Source organism: Sapajus apella, unplaced genomic scaffold (genome assembly GCF_009761245.1).
Source record: "Sapajus apella isolate SASKATOON/1434 unplaced genomic scaffold, GSC_monkey_1.0 scaffold13, whole genome shotgun sequence".
NCBI classification, from domain to species: Eukaryota; Metazoa; Chordata; class Mammalia; order Primates; family Cebidae; genus Sapajus; species Sapajus apella.
In genome coordinates, this window is record NW_022436953.1 from 17,743,374 (window position 1) to 17,764,279 (window position 20,906).

Sequence of the window (20,906 nt, forward strand, 5' to 3'; positions counted from 1 at the left end):
CAGTTGATTTAAAATCCACATGTACTGCTGTGAAAGATATTCCAAAAATAACTTGATAAAAAAATAACACAATGAAGATGAGAACGTTTTGGAAAATTGAAGGCCTTTTAGGCTGTCAGCAAAAATGTAATAAGATCCTATCTTTGTAAAGCTGACTCACTCAATTTTCAGTATTAGCTTCTGGGTTTGCTAATACTTCTTTTTAGGCCAAGTGAGTTCACTACTGAGAATATACTAAAGACAGAGACATAATTGGAAAGCATAAAGCAAAGAATGGAACAGCTGAAATATGACATTTTAGCACAGAATTCATGAAGATGGTAGATGTAAAATCACACAACTTCACATAGATAATATTTCAGAACACCTACTTCTCTGCAATAGCTCTTTTTCATGATGGAGAACAAGATCTCGAAAGAAAAATGAAAGTGCTTCAGTGTTAAGATTGGTTGTTAAGAATTATAACTACAACCCAGAAATAGTCTAAAACAAATTTAACTGAAAGAAGTCATGCTTCTACAAACGTTCAGTAAATTCACCCACTAGACTCTAATTATATAGAACGACGTTCTTGCCGTAAGGCTTTGACTCAATTATGCTCAACAGAGTTACTGATTTTGCAGTATTAACTCTGAGAGTCCATGCAAACCATTGGTTTTAGACCAGTTCTGGATTTCAGTGGGTTTGGTTAGAACAAGACTCTGGTGGATGTGTTTTTGTAACTTTCAAGCGTTTTGTACACAAGTTAATGCCACATTAGTTCTTTTTACTATGCTACCTCTTGGTCATACTTTTCTTTAAAATCTTCATGATAGGATAGATTTTACTGCATGTTTTTAAGCATGTCATCTTGAGCTGTCCTAGCAGTTTGTCTCTTTGGTTTAGCTGTGACGGTTGCATACCTACGGCGGCAAATGAGGGGGGACCAGGCCAGTGGTCCGTCTCAATCTTTGGTGTCTCGCTGGGGTCTGGTGCCTGGGCTGCTGGGAACTTGGAAAACTTGATGATATCTTCTGAGGACTTGCTCTGGGCTGCCAAGGCAGCTGCATCTAGATGGGAATCAGGGTTGCTTAGCTATTGGTCTGTAAGACAATGGTGCTACAACCTCATTTACATAGTTTTCTTGTTCTCTGGCAAAAGCTTCAGTTCCAGAAAGTTCTGTTTCTTACCATTATCCATTGCTCAGTCACTCAGAGGTACCTACTGACAAGTCAACTCATTTCCTTTACTTTACAACAGAAGCAAAGCTTCATTCTACACATGATCTACATCTGAAAAACCCTATTCTAGAGCTGTGCTGCCCAGCACTGGCTAGATGAGGCTATTTAAACAAACAAAAAAAATTAATAAAATTAAAATTCAGCTCCTTAGTTTCACTAGTCATATTTCAACTGCTCAGTAGTCACATGTGATTAGTGACTACTGTACTGGACAGTGCAGATATAGAACATTTCCATCCTCATAGAAGGTTCCAATGGATAACACTCTCCTAGAGTCATTAGTAATCTAAAATTAAAGAGCTAAGTTGAAAATAGGATGCTGTCACTTAACTGCAGTTGTTAATCATTAGAGGGTTGGCTGGCTTTGCATCTTTGGGCAGGAAGCCACAAATATATTGGTCCAGTTCATTCTTTGTTATTATTATTATTTTAAGACAGAGTCTCACTATGCTGCCCAGGCTGGAGTGCAGTGGCATGATCTCGGCTCACAGCAACCTCTGTCTCTTGGGTTCAAGCGATTCTCCTGCCTCAGCTTTCCAAGTAGCTGGGATTACAGGCCTACGTTACCACACCCAGCTAATTTTTGCATTTTTAGTCAGGACAGGCTTTCTCCTAGCCAGACCAGTCTTGAACTCCTGACCTCAGGTGATCCACCTGCTTTAGCCTCCCAAAGTGCTGAGATTACAGGCTTGGGCCACCACACTTGGTCTGGTCCAGTTCATTCTAATGTTTATATACTTTATATATATATGTGTCCTTGAGTCCTAGGAGAAAAGGAAATTGGAAAATCCACTTTCAGCTTGAAGGAATTTGGCATTGAAACTTCTGTTTGCCATGCCCACTCATTGTTTTGTTCAAAGGTCTGTGCACACAAGTGAGTTATCCAACTTTAAAACAACAAAGTCGAACTAGCAGCAATATTAGTTTACAAAGTTCTTAATGGTTATGCTTAGAGGAGTCACAGCATAGAGCCCTGAATCTAACCTGCAGCGATGGAGCAAAACAAACCAGGTTAAATGGACAGACCTTGATTTTGGCTAATTTTGCAAACTGGCCTGGGATGTTACTAAACATTTCAAAATGTATTTATAATGCCTTAAATAACTTTTTTCTTCTGGGCTTACATATTTTAAAATCTGGAAAATAACCTTTTGAATCTCCAGCTCTAAGTCCTCCATTTTTCAAGCAACCTTCTGGGTTTCAATTTGCTTAAAAACTCAACAAAGGTCACCCAATAAAAAGGGGTGGTCTTTTTCCCTTCCTTGGAGACAGAATCTAGCTAACGTTGTGCAGGCTGGATTCCAACTCCTGTACTCAAGCAGTTTCCTCATTTCAGCCTCTGAAGGAGCTGAGAATCTGGGTGTGTGCCACTGTGCCCAGTTTAGGAGGTAAAGTCTTGGCCAAGCATGAAACAGTGTTTCTCTGAATCTGTAACATTATGAGAAAAAAAATTTCAGCTTGGAAAACACTACATACACAATCCCCTTCTTAAAGATGGATAAAACATCTTAGCATATGAGACGTTCTCAGTTCTGCACTGTGAAGAACAAGTATGGCTTTATTTAAAATCTAGCATTTCTCAAATGCATCAGGGCACAGACGTGAGTTCTGGGCGTAAAAACTATGTCTTTGGCATGGAATGGCTATTTTGCAAAAACATCCTTTGCAAAGCGCTGCTCTGGCTGGGCTATTTTTAATTAATGACAACAGGCTGAAAGACTTCAGTTAAAGTAAATATCATGAAAAGAAGTCAATTAATCCCTTCCAAACAAATAATATAACATTGTCCAATCTCCTTAAATTTTAGTTATTTGATTGTTTTTCTTCAGAGAGGTGGACTTAAAGATAGGATTTTCAAAGTTTCTAAGTTGACAAATCAAACTCTGATAATTTTATTCTTAAATTAACAATAGGATGACTTTGAACAGTACTTACGGATTAGAATTGGTGAAGTCAGTGGTTAAACATTCATATGTTAATGAGTGTGTGGTAAGACAGTAAACCATAAAAAAAAAAAAAAAAAAAAAAAATGTTAACAAACGTAAAAAGCCAGCGTATGGTTTAAAGCCTCAACAAAAAGATGAGAAAAAAAATCATAGCTCTAGAACCACTGCGATACATACATTGCTCTTTGTCTTCCCAGGATTTTGGCCTAAAATTTGTGCATTTCCAACATTTTTTGATTTTCATGTCATCGTGGTTTTTTTTGTTTGTTTGTTTTTCTTTGCAATGGAGTCTTGTTCTGTCACCCAGGTTGGAGTGCAGTGGTGCCATCTCAGCTCACCACAACCTCTGCCTCTGGAGTTCAAGCAATTCTCCTGCCTCAGCCTCCCAAGTAGCTGAGATTACAGGCATGCACCACCACGCTCAGCTAATTTTTTTTGTATTTTAAATAGAGACAGGGTTTCACCAAGTTGGTTAGGCTGGTCTTGAATTTCTGACCTCAAATGATCCAGCCACCTCAGCCTCCCACAGTGCTGGGATTAGAGGCTTGAGCCACTGCACCTGGCCTCATGTTATCCTGATTCTTAAGAACTCATGAATGTCAACTGGATTCTAAAGGCAGCCTTCAAATTTCCAGGCACAATTTGTGTAGAATTTCCTGAAATTACCTGAAGACCAGCTTTGGCTCTTTTCACAAAGATTTACGGTAGATATGTCTATAGAGACTTAATGATGGTTAATGAAAATGTGATTTACATAAAGTCATGTGATTTCCTGAGTTAAAAAAAGGAAAACACAATTATACATGCACGTTAGTGATTCTTAGTTTGCAGGGAAGTTCAGAGACAAACTAATCTGTTTTTACAGAAAACGGAAGCACAGAGAAACGACATCGCAGAGCCATTTAGGGAGAAAGTGGGACCAGGGCCTTGACCTCTGTGTTAGCTTGTATCCTGTTCACTCCACTGTGCAGACATCTTCATGCCCAATAGGAAACTGGAGACCTGGACAGCCACGTTGACGAAGGCTCAGTCAAATTAGCTTTTCTAGGTGGCTGGTTTTCACTAGTTTTTAGTCTCATCAAACTTATTTTAAAGGGTGACCATATTTGATGGCAAAAAAAAAAGTCTCACTAAGATGTTTGTGAGTTGCTGTGTGACCAGTACTTCCCCTTCTCTAGGGATGGAATGACACATGGTTTGATGGGCTCAGAAACAGGTTAGAAGTTTTCTAATCAAGCTAAGTGCTCTCCATCCAGGAAAATCAATTTCACAATATTTACATCTTAGTAGACCAGAAAGGTATAATTATGCTGGATGCCCCAGGTTCTCAAAAGCAGCAGCAGGAAAAGACTTTCAGAGGACAGCAAGGAGACGTTCAGCTGACTTTGCTATTTAAAAGCTATGCGGAGGAAAGTGGGTTTTACCATGCTGTTTGTAGATGGGTGGTTTTCGGTAAATGTTGATCCCTTGATCTGCGGAAATGAAAAGCAAAGGTGTGTGATTATGGGAATCAGTTCAGCGATGGGAAAAACAGATCAATCAAGGGGCAAATCAAACTGAAGATCTCGAACAAAAATAACTCAGAAGGTTAATTTCTGTATTACAAAGATTGAGTTTATTGAAAGAAAAATTATAATAGAAATGAGCGGCTTACTATAGACAAGTGTTATGGAAGCCTTTGTAATACATCTTAAGATATATGAAGATGTGATTAACTCATAAGCCATTTATTTCAAATACACACTTCACTGAAAGAGGGATTAAAACAGGAAGAAATACAAGCAGTGGAGGTACTTTTATGGTGAGAAAGACATAACCAGTTTGGGGAAAACCCCAAATTGCTACTGTCTAGAAATTGAGCCCCCAGTAGATACCAGTGGCTCAATTTACTTTTCAACTAATGAGTGGAACAGTGGAAAGCAATGTAGAAAAATCCAGAGTTTTTTTTTTTTTTAAAAAAAAAAAACATAGAAACTTTTTATGTGCAAGGCTAGCCTGGTGTGCTGATGGGATGTTCAACAAATCCTAATTTATACGGGCCAAATTTTTAAAAAAAGAATGAATGAATGAAAAAGAAAAGAGATGCTAAATACTCTTTATATATTTATACAAGACCCCATTGGATTATGAAACCATTTTGTTTAGCTGTAAATACTCAGGAAATTTCAAAAGGTTTCTGTTTCCCCAAAACCTTGGGCACTGTATCTAGGTGGGGCATTTTTATGTGAAAAATCCCAAATAGAGAATATTAATTTTTAAGATTCAATTAAACTTTTTTAGAAAGGACAGTCCCAACTAAGTGATATAACTCTCAGTGAACTTTCCTCTGTTTAATTAGGTAAGTTTAGAAGCAAAAGAAAAAAATGATTATAGATTCTAAATATGTACACTTACATTAATATAATGATAATTTATTAAACTACTTTCAGTAGCTAAAAAAAGCAAAAAACAATATACTGCTGGGAGAAATATATTATTACCTCTGATGGTTAATCCTGTCTTTACAAAGTGAGCTGACTCTAAACATTAAGATATTATATTAACGGGCTCTGAGTCTGTCAGTTTCTGATGTCAAATTACTATTTGTATTATGACAGCAAATGCTTGTGACTACTAGAGCAAAGCTTGCAGCACCAAGCCTAAATTGCAAGATATCTTCATGTGCTATGGAGGCGGCTAGTCTGCTATGCACTGCAGAAAGACCAACCAATTCACCCAATTCTACATCTCTCTGAAAAGTCCTTGGAGAAAGTCTCCATGTTAGAGAAAAACAGGAAATATAAAAGTATTCTCTCAAGTGATACTGTGGTTCAATCTTCAGGATGACTAGATTGCCATTAGGATAATTAGTCAATGACAGCAAACCACAGAAAGATATCTTAGAAGGCAATGATAAAAAGGTACAATTAAATTTTTAGTAAAAAACAAAACAAACAACCCAACTGCTTTTACCCATTACCCACACTCTCCAAAAAATATTTGAAAAGACATAAAGCTTCAACGTAATCCTGGCATTTAACACAAAACTTTTGAGAGGCCCCCTAGGTCAGATCCTGCAATTTAGGGTTAACTGTGCATCCCAATTAAAAGAGCATGAGAGATGAGACGAGACGAGGTTACAAGGCTACATTCTACACTGTGACAGGACACCAAGACACAGACTGTGTCAGCTCCTACCTGGAACATGGAAATGTTTAGGGGCCTGAGCGTAAGTTGGAGTTAGAGGGCGGCTGTCTGGCCGGTAAGGGAGAGGGGAGTTCCGGCCGCTGGACGGCTCATTGCCTCCAATGAGAAGAATGGAAAAAACAAAATGAGAGAAGGAAGAGAAACAAAGAAAACAAAGCAAGCATAATAAAAATTCAAAACAACAGACTGGAAGGAGGTTCATCAAAAAGGAGAAACAAAATAAACAAACTCAGTTTATCAACTTGGCTCGCAAAGGTGATAATCAGGTTTAGTGTTCCGTCATAGAGATTTGAATTCAGGGGGAGCTGGGTTAGAAGCAGCTAGCGGTCAGGTGCGGCATTCCGATGGCATGCACTGAAAGCTGTGAGCTCGCGGCAAACTGATTAGATGGAGGGGACACTGGGAGGGATGGAAAGCTTATTGCTCATGATTCAGGATCAGTTGTCAGATGGTTAAATCCCAAGCATGTAAGGGGGCAGGCTAGGCAAACCCAAATACAAATCACTCCCAAGCATGACAGCAGCGGCTGGCAATTAGCAGAGGTTTCTCCTATCTGAAGGTTAAGTCTGGGAACCTGTGTGGTCACCAAGTCCTTCCCCTTAGGAATACAAAGTGCCTTCATTTGCAGCATATGTTTCTGTTTTCCTTACTTTGAAATATACAAGCTAGAGTCAGACCCATGTCAAGCAGGTACTTTGCGACCATTTATACCTCTCCCCACCTTTCACTTCAAAGATGAGGCTCCACCCAGGCTGATTCAACCACTGAAACATTTATTGAGCACCTACTATGGCTGGGCACTGAATACTACTGAGGACAAATAGATGAATGAGATATAGTTCCTGCCCTCAAGGGACTTAGAGGCTATCTAAGAAGACAGTCTTAAAACAAATACAATATAATGACATGTAATTGTTTACTCTGAGGTATAAGAAAAATGCTATGAGACTCAGATGAAGGTGCCACGAATTCTTCAAGTTAGGTTTGAGGTGGGCATCAAAGAGTAAGCTCACCAGGTAGGAGGGTAGGTGAATGGGAGGGTGGGAAGCCCATATTCCAGAGGGCTGGAACGTCATGAGAAAGGAGGGTGTGGAACAGTGTGGTCTGGCGGAGCAATGGGACTGGCCACCTTGTCTGGATAGCATGGTGCTCTTGGAGGAGAGAAGAGGGACCAGGCCAGAAAAGAGGGCAAAGGGGTGGCTGAGCCTTCAGTGCCACCATAGCCACCATCACTTCCTTCTGACCAGGAGAATGGCTGGGATGAACTCATTCAGCTTGTGCAAAATTAGAGATTTGCAACTGGCCTAAATTGTCATCTTACCCTATGTCTGGGCAAACATCTTGTTTCAAGAGGACACCAGAAGAGGTAGGACTATTAAAACTCAGTAGTGGTAATTACTTTTACTTTTGAGCTGTAAGAGTTCTTTATATATTCTGGATCAAGTCTCTTATCAGAAATAATATAAATTTGCAAATATTTTCTCCCAGTCTGTAGGTTGTCTTTTCACTTTTTTGGTAGAATTCTTTGAGGCATAAAAGTTTAAAAAATTTGATAAAGTCCAATTTATTTATCTATTAACATTAATAATTTTAAATAAATCGTAGATCATCAGAAAATAGCACTCTGGCCAGTTGATACAGGTCAAATTTTCCTAAATCTAGCTAGTCAAGTATGAAAGATGTCAATTATTAGAGTTTTAAAATACACTTAAGGGAATTTTAATGTCTCAGCACATACATTTTTTAAGTAACCAGAGTACAGATCTATACTAAATTGGCAGTAAGATATTCCAAATATGAGATGTGTCTATTACTGCATCAAATTTAGATTCCTGGCTTTTGCTTATTGGTGTTCTGAAACTTCTGTCTTTTCTTCTCAAGAGTCAGTTTAGCCCCAAATATGCTATAATGTTGACTTTATTAAGTCATATATTAGTTTCCAAAAAATATGCAATATCATCCCAAACTATTGATCATTGAAAAGCTAATTTATAAAAACATTACCCCTTTCCTAAAGAGAAGTAACTAGCTCATACTGGGGAAAAAAAGTGAATATAAAAAACACAGAGGAAGGAAGATTATGACCTGCATGTAGAAGGAAACAGTGTTTAAACCTGTTGCTGAATTAAAATTTGCTCTCATTTATCACCATCGGTGCTCAGTGTATCGTCTGGCCAGGAGTAAGTATTTAATAAATGTCTGTCAATGTATGATTGAAGGAGGTCAATTAATTACCTCCACAGCTATTTATTGGCCTAATTTAGTGAGCATCATGGCAAGATCAACCATCATTTTTCTCTAATCTCTAAATTAAAGGAAGCCAGATGCTAGTGCAGTAATTCCTCACTTAATATCTGTAAGTTCTTGGAAACTGAAACTTTAAGCGAGATAACATATAGCTGGTCCTTAAGGAACGTCATTTTTTTCAACCTAGTTTCATCACAACATTGAGGGAATAAGTAGTTTTGCTATATATCAATTCACTTAAATCACAGTTTCCAAGAACCTATTGATGGTAAGTAAAGACCTACCATACACAGCAGTAGGATCACAACAGCACCCCTTTTATAACTTTCTTGTTACAGCCAATCCTTGACAACCCCAATTTAACTGTTTCACTGAAAAATAATTATTTAATCCTATGAACATTAGAAATTATTAACAAGAGTAATCCATAACTGAAAAACAATAATTCTTGTGGTCTTTTCTTTTTCTTTTTTTTTTCTTTTTTTGAGACGGAGTCTCACTTTGTCACCCAGGGTGGAGTGCAATGGCTCGATCTCGGCTCACTGCAACCTCCGCCTCCCGAGTTCAAGTGATTCTCCTGCCTCAGCCTCCTGAGTAGCTGGGACTACAGGCACATGCCACCACACCCGGCTCATTTTTTTTTTTTTTTTTTTTAGTAGAGATGGGGTTCTCTGTGTTAGCCAGGATGGTCTCGATCTCCTGACACTGTGATCCGCCCTCCCAAAGTGCTGGGATTACAGGTGTGACCCACCGTGCCTTGTGGCCTTTTCTCAAAAGAAAGTATAATGGGTCTCGATTTTTGCCACTGCGTCTGAACTACATGGTTGCGTGCTTTTGTTCTTTCACATCGACCTCCACTGTCCTTGTAGAAAATCAGATGTTTCTGGGAAAGTTCTCATAAGTTTTGGTTATAATATGCAATCAAATGAACTTCTATTAAATCTGTTTTTATAATTATTACCCAGTGTCATGCACACACAAAAATATCTGCATATGCAGGACACAAAATTTAAGGTTATTAGGATTAGACATTTGTCCAGGTATTGAAATCTTTCTGTCAACAAGACCCTTTGCTGGCCAGTGTCTGTAGGAGCCTACCACTTCTTGAATACGGTCAAAAGCCTTTCAGAGGCTATGGAGTAGCTGTCTGAATTCCCAAAAAGTGGATTCTGGCTGAATGCCATCACCAGCTGGGTGTGGTTCTATATTTTGCTGTATGTCTTTAGCAACTGTTGACCTCTCTAGTTGTTTTTTTTTCTTTAAATAAAAACACTAATATGTTCAAATTTTGTAAGTAGATAACTATAATCATTTAAAATTTCCCATAAAGCATTTTAAAAAATCAGATAAAGAGAGACCCAGTGACACACCCATCTCAGCAATTCTGCGGAATGTGATTTTCATGTATCACAACTGCTCATTGGGGAATAAGGTCTTGGAATAGATAATGTTGCTAGGTACCAAATTCTTAGCCCTTGAAATACCAAAGGCATGAAAAATTTTGGCCATTTAAAAGAAAAATAAAAATTCTCAAGAAGAGGCCTCTTTTCCTTTTCTAACTTAAACACCCTATTCTTTATTTATTTTTAATTTTGTTTTTTTAGACAGAGTCTCTCTGTCACCCAGGCTGTAGTGCAGTGACACAATCCCAGCTCCTTCCGCTTCCCAGGTTCAAGTAACTCCCCTGTCTCAGCCTCCCAAGTAGCTGGGATTACAGGTGCGTGCCACCATACCCAGCTAATTTTTGTATTTTTAGTAGAGACGGGGTTTCGTCATGTTGCCCAGGCTGGTCTTGAACTCCAGAACTCAAGTGATCTGCCTGCCTCAGCCTTCCAAAATACTGGGATTACAGGCATGAGCCACGGCGCTCAGCCAACATCCTATCTTTAAATGATATAACTCTGAACCCAACCCTGGCAGGAAATAAGTGATGGGGGCCCTAAGCAGTCATCTGTGCCTAGTTTCTTACTTAGGCAATGTAATGTGTGACACACTAGATGAAATATCATATTTGGAAGATATCACTATCGTCATCGTTGTCATCATCTATCAACCCAGAATAAGATACTGTTTAAAAATAATAGGCAGGGCATGATGGTTCACCTGAAATCCCACCACTCTGGGAGGCTGAGGTGGGTGGATCACTTGAGGCAAGGTGTTCGAGACCAGCCTGGCCAACATTGTGAAACCCTGTCTCTACTAAAAATACAGAAATTAGGTGGGCGTTGGTGGCAGGCGCCTGTAATCCCAGCTACTCAGGAGGCTAAGGCAGGAGAATTGCTTGAGCTAGGGACGCGGAGGCTGCAGTGAGCCATCATTACTCCACTGCACTCCAGCTGGGGGAACAGAGTGAGACTCTGTCTCAAAACAAAAACAAAAACAAAAACCACTGTATACGTCTCTGTGAGTGTGTGTGTGTGAGTGTGTGTGTGTGTGTGTGTGTGTGTGTGTGTAATACAATAGCATATATATCACACTCATAGCTATTTTATTCCTTTAAGTTCTCAGATTGGGCCAACCTAAGTTGTTCGTGTTCTTACCTACTGCAGTGACAAGCTACTATGTTTCTATTTATGTTTTTATTTCTATTTCTTGGCCTTCATTTTTAATTCTTTTCCTCTTTTCTTCTAGAAAGCCAACTTTCTAGACCTTGAGGGAGCATTCACTTACAGGATTCTCACCGTACTTAACAAATCCAAATGCCTGTCTCCACTTCTGTTCTTCATTTTGGCATATGAAAGCCTGAGTGACTAACTCTAAGACACGTGAATAGAAAGCTGGGCGTGCAGTTCTGCTGTGGGAACCTGCTGGAGCACTGCCGAGCTCTCTGGACTTGTAGTGCTTCCATTCCCAAATATAAATGAACATCTTGAGGGATCCTTAAGATAACTTGGCAGCATGCAGAATTTTGTGAGTTTTAAGATTGCCGGTTCTTGTCTAAAACATCAATAAGAGTTACAGTTTCCTTCTGCAAGTGTCAAATATATATTTATATCATGGCAACTCATATTTATAGCAAAAGAGAAAAGATTCCTTTCAAAGAGACTTAATATATGTAGCCCTCCTGCTCACAAATCCAATTTATACTTCGTGGACACAGACTGTCATGTCTAGCAGTATTTCAAAGGGGAAGGAAGAGAAACTTAGCCGACACTTCACAAACGAACCCCAAAACAAAGTGAAAATGGTTTTTCCAAATCTCTAGGCATAAGGTTGTCCAAATGGCCCAAAGATATAGTAAGACAGAATGAGGTTACAAGGAAGTTTGGAGAACAGAAATAAAAATACACCCAACCAACAATGGATGTTATGGAAAATGGACGGAGAAGCCAGTGAAATAGAGAAACAGTCTGTTTCCGTGCATCTCAGCTTTACAGCCATGCAGGCGTCCTCAGCTCAGTGAGACCCAGGCCTGGGTCACATGCTGCAGAAACAAGGACCAGGAAGTGGACTTGGGCAATGGAAGCCTGGGCTTCTGGCTACCAGAGTGGCAAAGGGCCCCCCGCCTGCCACTGAGATGGACATCCTACCTCAGGTCAAGCTGCCAGCAAACATCCATTAAAAAAAAAAAAACTCCCTCAAGTTCCAAGACAAGCTGCAAGATAAAAGTCAATGAAGGGCCACAGGAAACCCTGGAAGACATTGACTTATCTCAAAGGTATCTTGGATGTGTTTCTCAATGGCCATAAGTTCCCCCATTCTGAAATTTCTAAGTGCTGGAGAGATCTTCCATGTAAATGGATACATGTTTTTCAAAATAACTAAGAAGTATGGAAAATCGTCATTTAGCCAATTACACTAGGCTTTTAAAGCAATATCTTTAAGGTACAAAATCTCCATGATGTATCTTTTTTTTTTTTTTTAAACGGCTCCCTGTGGAGCAGGACTGCCCAATAGGCAGCTGTGCCCAAAGCAGCCAATGCTTCATCTTTCAGGTTGGCAAAAAGCTCATATGATTGAAAAACTAAGCATATACTGTTACATACATTACACTTTGCATCTGAAGCATAAAGGCTATTTCATATGAACAAACTATAGGCACATGTCTAGTAAAAAGAAAAGGGGAGAGAGACTACTGGATGTTTTTAAGTTCAGGGTCCCTAATTCCTTTTGGCTTAATGCTTTTTATCATTTAAACACAGAATATCTGATGATGTCAAAAACTTCAAATGCGGACCGAAAACAGAAAAGAATGTATATCTACATTTTTAATAAAGCACCATTTAGGAACATAGGGTGATATAATTTTTATGACAATTTAATATTTCTATGGAAAAGTAAATAGCTCTTTATTTTGTGATCTAAATGACTGAGGATTATTCTTGGTCTAAGCCTCAATAAGAATGCAATTTTCTGGCCAAAAGTGAAACATAAAAATGTGCTTTAAAAATGATCTTTATGCATATTGATACTGAAACACGTGGTCCTCATGTGAAGGAATGCTCCTGAGATGGAGAGGGCCCGGGTCTTGTCTGGGCACTGCCACGTCCTAGTGGTGAGCCCCTGGAAAGTTACTTGGCGAGGGCCCCTGCTACTTACTTGGTCTCCTCACTCAGCCCATTTTTGTTTTTTTTTTTTTTTTTTTTTTTGAGGAGACGGAGTCTCACTCTGTCGCCAGGCTGTAGTGCAGTGGCGCAATCTCAGCTCACTGCAACCTCCACTTCCCGGGTTCAAGTGATTCTCCTGCCTCAGCTTCCCGAGTAGCTGGGACTACAGGTGCCGCCACCATGCCCAGCTAATTTTTGTATTTTTAGTAAAAATGAGGTTTCATCATGTTGACCAGGATGGTCTCGATCTCTTGGCCTCATGATCCACCCGCCTCGGCCTCCCAAAGTGCTGGGATTGTAGGCATGAGCCACCATGCCCGGCCTAATTTTTGTATTTCTACTAGAGGCGGGGGTTCACCATGTTGGCCAGGATGGGCTCCATCTCTTAACCTCAAGATCCGCCTGCCTCAGCCTCCCAAAGTGCTGGGATTACAGGTGTGAGCCACCGCGCCTGGCCCACTCAGCCCATTTCTTAAGGATACTGTGAAAAACGAACAGAATGGTGCCATCAAAAATGATTTAAGGCCGGGTATGGTGGATCACACCTGTAATCCCAGCACTTTGGGAGGATAAGGTGGGCGGATCACTTGAGGTCAGATGTTTGAGACCAGCCTGGCTAACATGGTGAAACCCCATCTCTACTAAAAATACAAAAAATTAGCTTGGTGTAATGGTATACACCTGTGATCTCAGCTACTCAGGAGGCTGAGGCAAGAGAATCACTTGAAGCTGGGAGAGGACACTGCAGTGAGCTGAGATTGCACCGCTGCACTCCAGCCTGGGTAACAGAATGAGACTCTGTCTCCAAAAAAAAAAAAAAAAAAAAACAATTTAAGAGCACCATGCTGACCAAGGTGGGCCTGCTGCACACCAACACACTTCACCTCGTGAGGTAGAAGTCTCACTGTTCCTGATTTATGGAGGAGGCAAGTGACACCCAACAGGATAAACAAACAACCCAAGGTCACACAGTTAGCAAATGATGGAGATCATATTTAAACCCAAGATTCCAATGTCCATGGGCTTTTCAACTCTCCACGTGGCTACTCATGGACATGAGATAGTGTTCGTCATTGAGCAGTCACTGACACTTTGTGCTGTGTTATTGACCTGTGATACTTTTCTTTCTACAAAAAGTGTCTCTATAAAAGTTGAAATATATATTAACCAAGTGAGGGAGTTTATATTCTATTAAATCAAAAATGTATTTTTTCTTTAATACCAGAAATAACCAAAATCTTTTTTTCTTTTCTTTCTTTTTGAGACAGGGTTTTGCTCTGTCACCCAGGCTGGAGTGCAGTGGCTCAATCTCGGCTCAGTGCAACCTTCACCTGCTGGGTTCAAGTCATTCTCCTGCTTTAGTCTCTGAGTATCTGGGACTGCAGGCATGTACCACCACACACAGCTATTTTTTTTTTTTTTTTTTTTGGAGTTTGTAGAGATGGGGTTTCACCATGTTGACCAAGCTGTCTTGAACTCCTGGGCTCAAGCAATCTGCCCACCTCAGCAGAAATAACCAAAATCTTAATTTGGTTAATGACTGCTATATTAAAGTCTCTTTAAAATATGCAATTGAAGGGTTTTTTTTTTTAAAAAAAAAAAACCATAATTTCTTTATGATTTTATAAACATTCTCTAAAGTATCATCTTGACATTTTATAAGTAAAATTTTTCCCCCAAAATACTAATTAGCACTCATAATTTAAAATAATCTGTTGGCCAGACATGGTAGCTCATGCCTGTAATCCCAGTACTTTAGAAGGCCAAGGTGGGTGGAACACCTGAGGCTAGGAGTTCAAGACCAGCCTGGCCAACATAGCAAAACCTGGTCTCTACCAAAAATACAAAAATTAGCTGGGTGTGGTGGCTCACACCTGTAATCCCAGCTACTTGGGAGGCTGAGGCAGGAGAATCACTTAAGCCTGGGAGGGAGAGGTTGCAGTCAGCCAAGTCTGCACCACTGTACTCCAGCCTGGGTGACAGCGAGACTCTGTCTCAGAAAAACAAACAAACAAATAAATAAATAAAATAAAGCAAAATAATCTGTCAAGAGTTTTAGAAAGTGTTGCGCCTATCAAAAAATTTGCTAATGGCAAATGGCATCTGTGTCTTCGATAAGCATGATTGCTTCAATAAGCAATATTATTTTCAAAGCATAGAAAATGCAGAACTAGCAAATTTATAAAATCACTGCATACTGGTAAGTACAATCCATGTGCCTTTTAGGACTCAGCTGCTCAACAACCAAGTGAACAAAAAGGAAAAGCTTGGGTAGAGTGACAAGGAAAATTCAGTAAACCAGAACAAGCTCCTCAACGGAAGCGTCAGGTGTGACATGCGGAGCAGCCCATGGCTGGAGTCCTTTAGGACTATTTGAAGACCTGTGATAACGTCTGTGCTTGCCTCCTCCTCCCTCCTTCAGCTAGGATTGTTGGTTAATTTGGTTCAAATCAAGTTAGCACCGTTCTGGGAGCTCCTACTTAATTTTAAATTATGGCCCTTTCATAGCTTCTTTGGGGCTCTGGGCTTCCCCAGTGTGGAGAGTTCCCGCTGAGGACGGCTGCAGAAGCATCACCGACAACAGTGAAAACAAAGGGACGGGGCAGAAACGTGGGGCAGGAACAGAAAACAGAAGGCAAAGCCTTTCTTCTCCATCACTGGGAGTTAGGACAAATCCAAAGACAATTCAGCTCAAAGAGAAACATTGTTGTTGCCATAGATCTTTTAATGCTGCTCAAACATGTTAATATGGTTATAGTTTATCACTGGTAAGACAACTTTTGAATGTTTGTTACTATACACTATTGTGTTTTGTTGAGACATGTTGTGTATTGAACCCAGGAAAATATTCTAATTATATATATTATATTTTGTTTTGACACATCCAAAAACAAAATAATAATATATATATATATTTTTTTTTCTTCTTTCAAAGTAGTGGATAATAAATCTTAGGGTCTTAAACATACTTCCTGTTTCTTCATCTAGAGCCCTTAGAAGTGACATATTTCTCCCAAGGAGAGATGCTATGCCCATTCTAAGACAATTGTTGGGTATAGTCATGACACACGCAGGCATGCTGAGAGCTCAAAAGCTCGGCACTAACTCTTGCAGATACACGCCTTATTAGCCTTCCCAGGGTGCTAATAAATCTCCACTATGCAGGGTGCTGCCTGGAGAAACCTGCCTCCTTACCTTTGATATGGGGAATGAAGTGGTGTCGGAAAGGGGGGTTGGGGCGGGAGTCGCTGTGGGTGGGGCTGAGGCTGCTGGTGCGCAGGTAGGACAACCTCTGCACACCAGGAGACAAAAGCTCTGTGCAGCAAGGAGTCAGGGGCAGGGCACGGGGGAAACAGAAAAGAAGAACAGAAATTAACACAGGAGCAGGAAAGCGTCATCGTTCCAAGGGAAAACAAAATCAAGAACATTAATCAGGAGGCTGAAAGGGGAGGAAGGAGAGAGGGTTAAGAATGCACCTGCTAAGGCTGAGGCAAAGTGGGGGAGAGTTTACAAAGAGGCTCAGGCAGGTACAGAGTCACTCTCTGAGAATAAATGGCTTTGGTGAGAAGAAATAGTCACCCGGATGGTCTCTGTCCAGCCAGTAGCAGGCACGTCATTTAAACTCAACATTGGCTGTGTGTAAAACGCACCTGACAAAACAGAACCCTCTGAAATGCTAATTTTCAAAAATGACGGTCGTTGTATTTATATGTAAGGATCAGGTTTCTTTTTTTTTTTTTTTTTTCCTTAACCTACAAACTTATCCCACTGGAAGTTTAATTTTATTTTGCCCACATAGAAGGAAAATCTATCTGTGTTCTCCGGGTGGCAAGGAGGTATCTATGGTCCTGGGAACTCCAGCAGGAGGACTGGAGGCTGGAAACTCAGTTATCTCCGGAAGAATGGACCTTTCAAATCCAACCTAGACCGAGGTGGGGTTAAATCATCATCTGTCATCTAGAACCTGAGGAGTGGACACTTTGGGGTGTTCTATGTGGATCACAGGTATGCTATCAGAATCCCTTCACCTGCACTTTAGAAGGGCAGACCTCAAAATAATAACTCTAAAGCCTAAAAGGTGGCATTAGGCATACATGTCATATATTGTGAAAGGAGAGAAGGAGAAAGTTCTAAAGTCTATTGGCAACAGAACCATGATTGGAACAGATGAAAACTTTCTCAATAAGGACAAGAGCTTTTAGGGGAAGAAGTGTTGACTGACCAGTCCCCTCACTATTCAGGGGTCTCTGGAACAATGATGCCCCCATAACTCCATTCCACTCTGGTAACTCCATGGCTGGGGTCTCAGTGACCTCAGCACATGTACATGAGCAGGGTGGCAGCATAAAGGATTTCTTATTACCCAGGTGTACAAGCGCTTAAATCGACATCCATGTCCTGGGCACCAGTAAAATGAATACAGTGGCCCATGAAATAAGGGAAATAAATTTTCTGGAAAATATTCATTTAACATAATTCAATAAATAGCATAAATACTTATCAGCATAGAGAAAATTACACATTATCAAAAGATCAAATTGTTTGAATTCTCTACAAGCATTAAATCTAGAGTCTTAGAAGATTGCAGCCTTTTATCATCCTGTTAATTCCTTTGGTTTTATGTCTTGTACAATTTATTTTAAAAAGGCAGCATATGGGTTTGTTCTCATCTACTCGTCCAGAAGCAAGAAGCTTAACATGAATGAAATCTTCGTAGATGCCCATCATCACCATTAAGTTTTATTAGAGGCCAGAATCTTCCTTGTGAATCTGTTTCTCAGGGAATCTTGGGTCTGTACTGGGGTCTCCATTCTTCTCCTACCGGAGACACCCACTAGTAGCCACAGAGACTAAATTCTCTGCAGATGAAGGTCCACTAAAATCTATTTCAATGTGACACTCTCTACTGTGGTAATGCCTAATGATTTTATGTTTTCCAAGTCTGATAGAAAATCTTAGGGTTGGAAGTGATTTTGTTTTCTAAGTCTGATAGAAAATCTTAGGGTTGGAAGGGATCTTAAAACTGATCAAGAAGAGCCCTAGGTACTCTTTATAGAAAGTGCTTCACCAAGCATGCTTAGTAGCACCATGTACCTAGATAAGGGAAACAGAAAACATCTGTTAAAAATGGTGAATACTGAATTTTTTAGAAGATGTTGGTATGCCTAAAAAGCACATCAAAATATATTCTTTGGGAGATCTCCATTTTAAGTCTCAAAGTGAAGAGATTTTCGTTAACTCCAAAAAAAATATATTTTTTTAAAAAAAACCCTTGCTTCCAGTAGTTCGCTGTCAAAATATTATTATTTAATAAATCAAAATGAACACAGCCATAGAATGACTGACGTTTCTAGAAAAGATATAGCACAAAATATAGTTAGATACCAGTTTTCATTTTGCTCTGGGAGAGGGGCAGAAATGTTTAGGAGTCGATTTTTCAAGGTGCTATCAATGGTAGAGGAAGAAAAATCACAGAAATACAGTTTGTTCTATAGAGTGAATTCCAGGAACAGTCACCCTTACCAGGTCTGTGGAAATGCTGGGGAGAGCGTGACGTGGTTGGAGTGTAACTGTGGCGGCTGTACACAGGGGAGCTGATGGAGCCCTGGCTAGTGGACCGATGGATCATCCGATCCCGAACGTCCTGGTACCCCTGGAAACAAAGTTCAACACGTTCAGACTATCACCGTTCCTCAGTAGGAACCAAGTTTCACAAACGCTGCCAAGGGACTATCATGTCTACTTGTTTATATATATTTGATTAACATATGCGCTTATTTTCATGTGCAAATTGTGCAGATATTTTATATGTAAATGAGCATTCTGTGGCTAATACATTTTGTTCAAAATCTGCAGTACTTGGGCTTATTACAAAATTTTAAGAGCCGGGTGTGGCGGCTCACACCTGTAATCCCAGCACTTTTGGAGGCCAAGGTGGAGGGATGGCTTGAAGCCAGGAGTTTGAGAACAGCCTGGGCAACACAGCGAGACCTTGTCTTTACAAAAAAAAAAAATGTAAAAAATTAGCCAGGTTTGGTGGCACATGCCTGCAGTCCCAGTTACTCAGGAGTTCGAGGCTGCAGTGAGCTGTGACTGTGCCAGGGCACTGCAGCCCGGATGACAGAGTGAGACCCTGTTTCTTCAACAAAATTTTTTTAAGATGAAAAACTATAAACCTCCATAGAGATAGAGCTCTGGGACAAGAGATTAATAATTCCAATGACCATGTTGATATTGTAGTTTTCAGTTTCGTAAACTGTGTCCACATACCTACCAGATCTGCATAACAAGAAAAGGTAGACCACGTGGTATCACCTCCCTCCCCCACTAATGCAGAAACAAGGTTCCAGGCAGGTAAGAGTTCTCTGTGTAGGTGTGTAGCTGGTATGGGCAGAGCCTGCTTTGGAACCGGCCTCCTGATTCTAATCTCATCCTTTGCTCAGAACACTAAGCAACCTATACTGCCTGCAACATTGATCTGATGGCATTTTAAGTAGATTCTCCTGAACAAGTTGAGGGTTGCCATAAAGTCAGTATTTTACTTCTTACCTTGGGAAACATTCCAAGAAAATAACTTCAAATGCCCTTTAAAAGGAGGAATAATTTATTCAAAGACTTTTATAGTGCCACTATTCATAAAGGCAAAAGTCTGTGTTACATGTTCAACAAATTGGGGCACAGTTAAGAAATTATGACATATGGGCCAGGCATGGTGGCTCATGCCTATAATCCCACCACTTTGGGAGGTCAAGGCAGCAGACCTGAGGTCAGGAGTTCAAGGGCAGCCTGGCCAACATGGCAAAACCTTGTCTCTACTAAAAATACAAAAATTAGCCGGGCGTGATGGTGCACAAGTATAATCCCAGCTACTTGGGAGGCCGAGACAGGAGAATCACTTGAACCCAGGCAGTGGAGGTTACGCTGAGCCGAGATTGCGCCACTGTACTCCAGCCTGGGGGACAGAGTGAGACTCTGTCTCAAACAAAAGAAAAGGAAATGATGACATAAAAATTCAATGGAATATTACAGCACCACTAAAATGCCACCTGTCTCCAAATATAGAAAAGGATATATTAGGTAATAAGTACCAAAAAATCACAGGCACACAAACACAATATAAAACTGAACAGTTGAAATAGTACAAAGAATATTTTACATTTTAAGAATCTGTTGTCCTATGAAATTTCTATTAGCAGAATAAAAGTAAAAAGTTTCCAAGAATACATAAATACTGACTAAATGAAAACCTCAGTAACCACAGCTTTGTGGAATTTGAGAGCAAATGGCAAGGAAACTTTGGCTTGGTCTATAAATTAAATAAAAGAACAATGAAACCAGAAGCCCCCAAATTAGGTGCTTTGACCTTGCACAGTTGGTCAATAATAGAAATTAATTCCTCATAATTTCAGTGCAAATTATTAATATGGATAGAAATAATTCATAGCACTGTGATAAATCATGAAAATACTATGGCATTTTTACTCCTTTGAATGATAGATATTTCCTAAAAGCAGTCCGGTTTTATAACATCCAGAAAGTTTCTTGGTTTTAAGATCAGATGGTTGATTTCAGACTAAACGGAGTAACCTCCCATCAAGATGGCTCTGTGTACAGAAATACGCCTTGACTGCTGTTGGCCATTTTAGTACATTGAGGTTCAAAACAATTCATTATAGATGAGGGCAAAGAGCCCCACATTGGGACAAGTGACTTAGGTCCCTGTAGACACTTTCCTTCCACTTACAGGACAGACAGATTAG

General features: G+C 40.0%; 1 protein-coding gene across 36 annotated transcripts in view; it reads right to left on the reverse strand.

The window, feature by feature from the left end:
* ABLIM1 (actin binding LIM protein 1) overlaps nt 1-20,906 on the reverse strand; it is a 338,923-nt gene that overhangs the window by 12,189 nt on the left and 305,828 nt on the right. For 7 of the 36 annotated variants that reach the window (XM_032281713.1, XM_032281724.1, XM_032281720.1 and 4 more), the window contains 5 exons: nt 18,670-18,799; nt 16,342-16,461; nt 6,344-6,448; nt 4,591-4,638; nt 903-1,049 (listed from right to left, as the gene is read on the reverse strand). In XM_032281713.1, coding sequence (XP_032137604.1) covers nt 903-1,049; nt 4,591-4,638; nt 6,344-6,448; nt 16,342-16,461; nt 18,670-18,799 — 550 coding nt within the window. The remainder of the gene's footprint in view (nt 1-902; nt 1,050-4,590; nt 4,639-6,343; nt 6,449-16,341; nt 16,462-18,669; nt 18,800-20,906) is intronic. The other 29 variants (XM_032281742.1, XM_032281730.1, XM_032281735.1 and 26 more) reach the window with 9 other exon arrangements.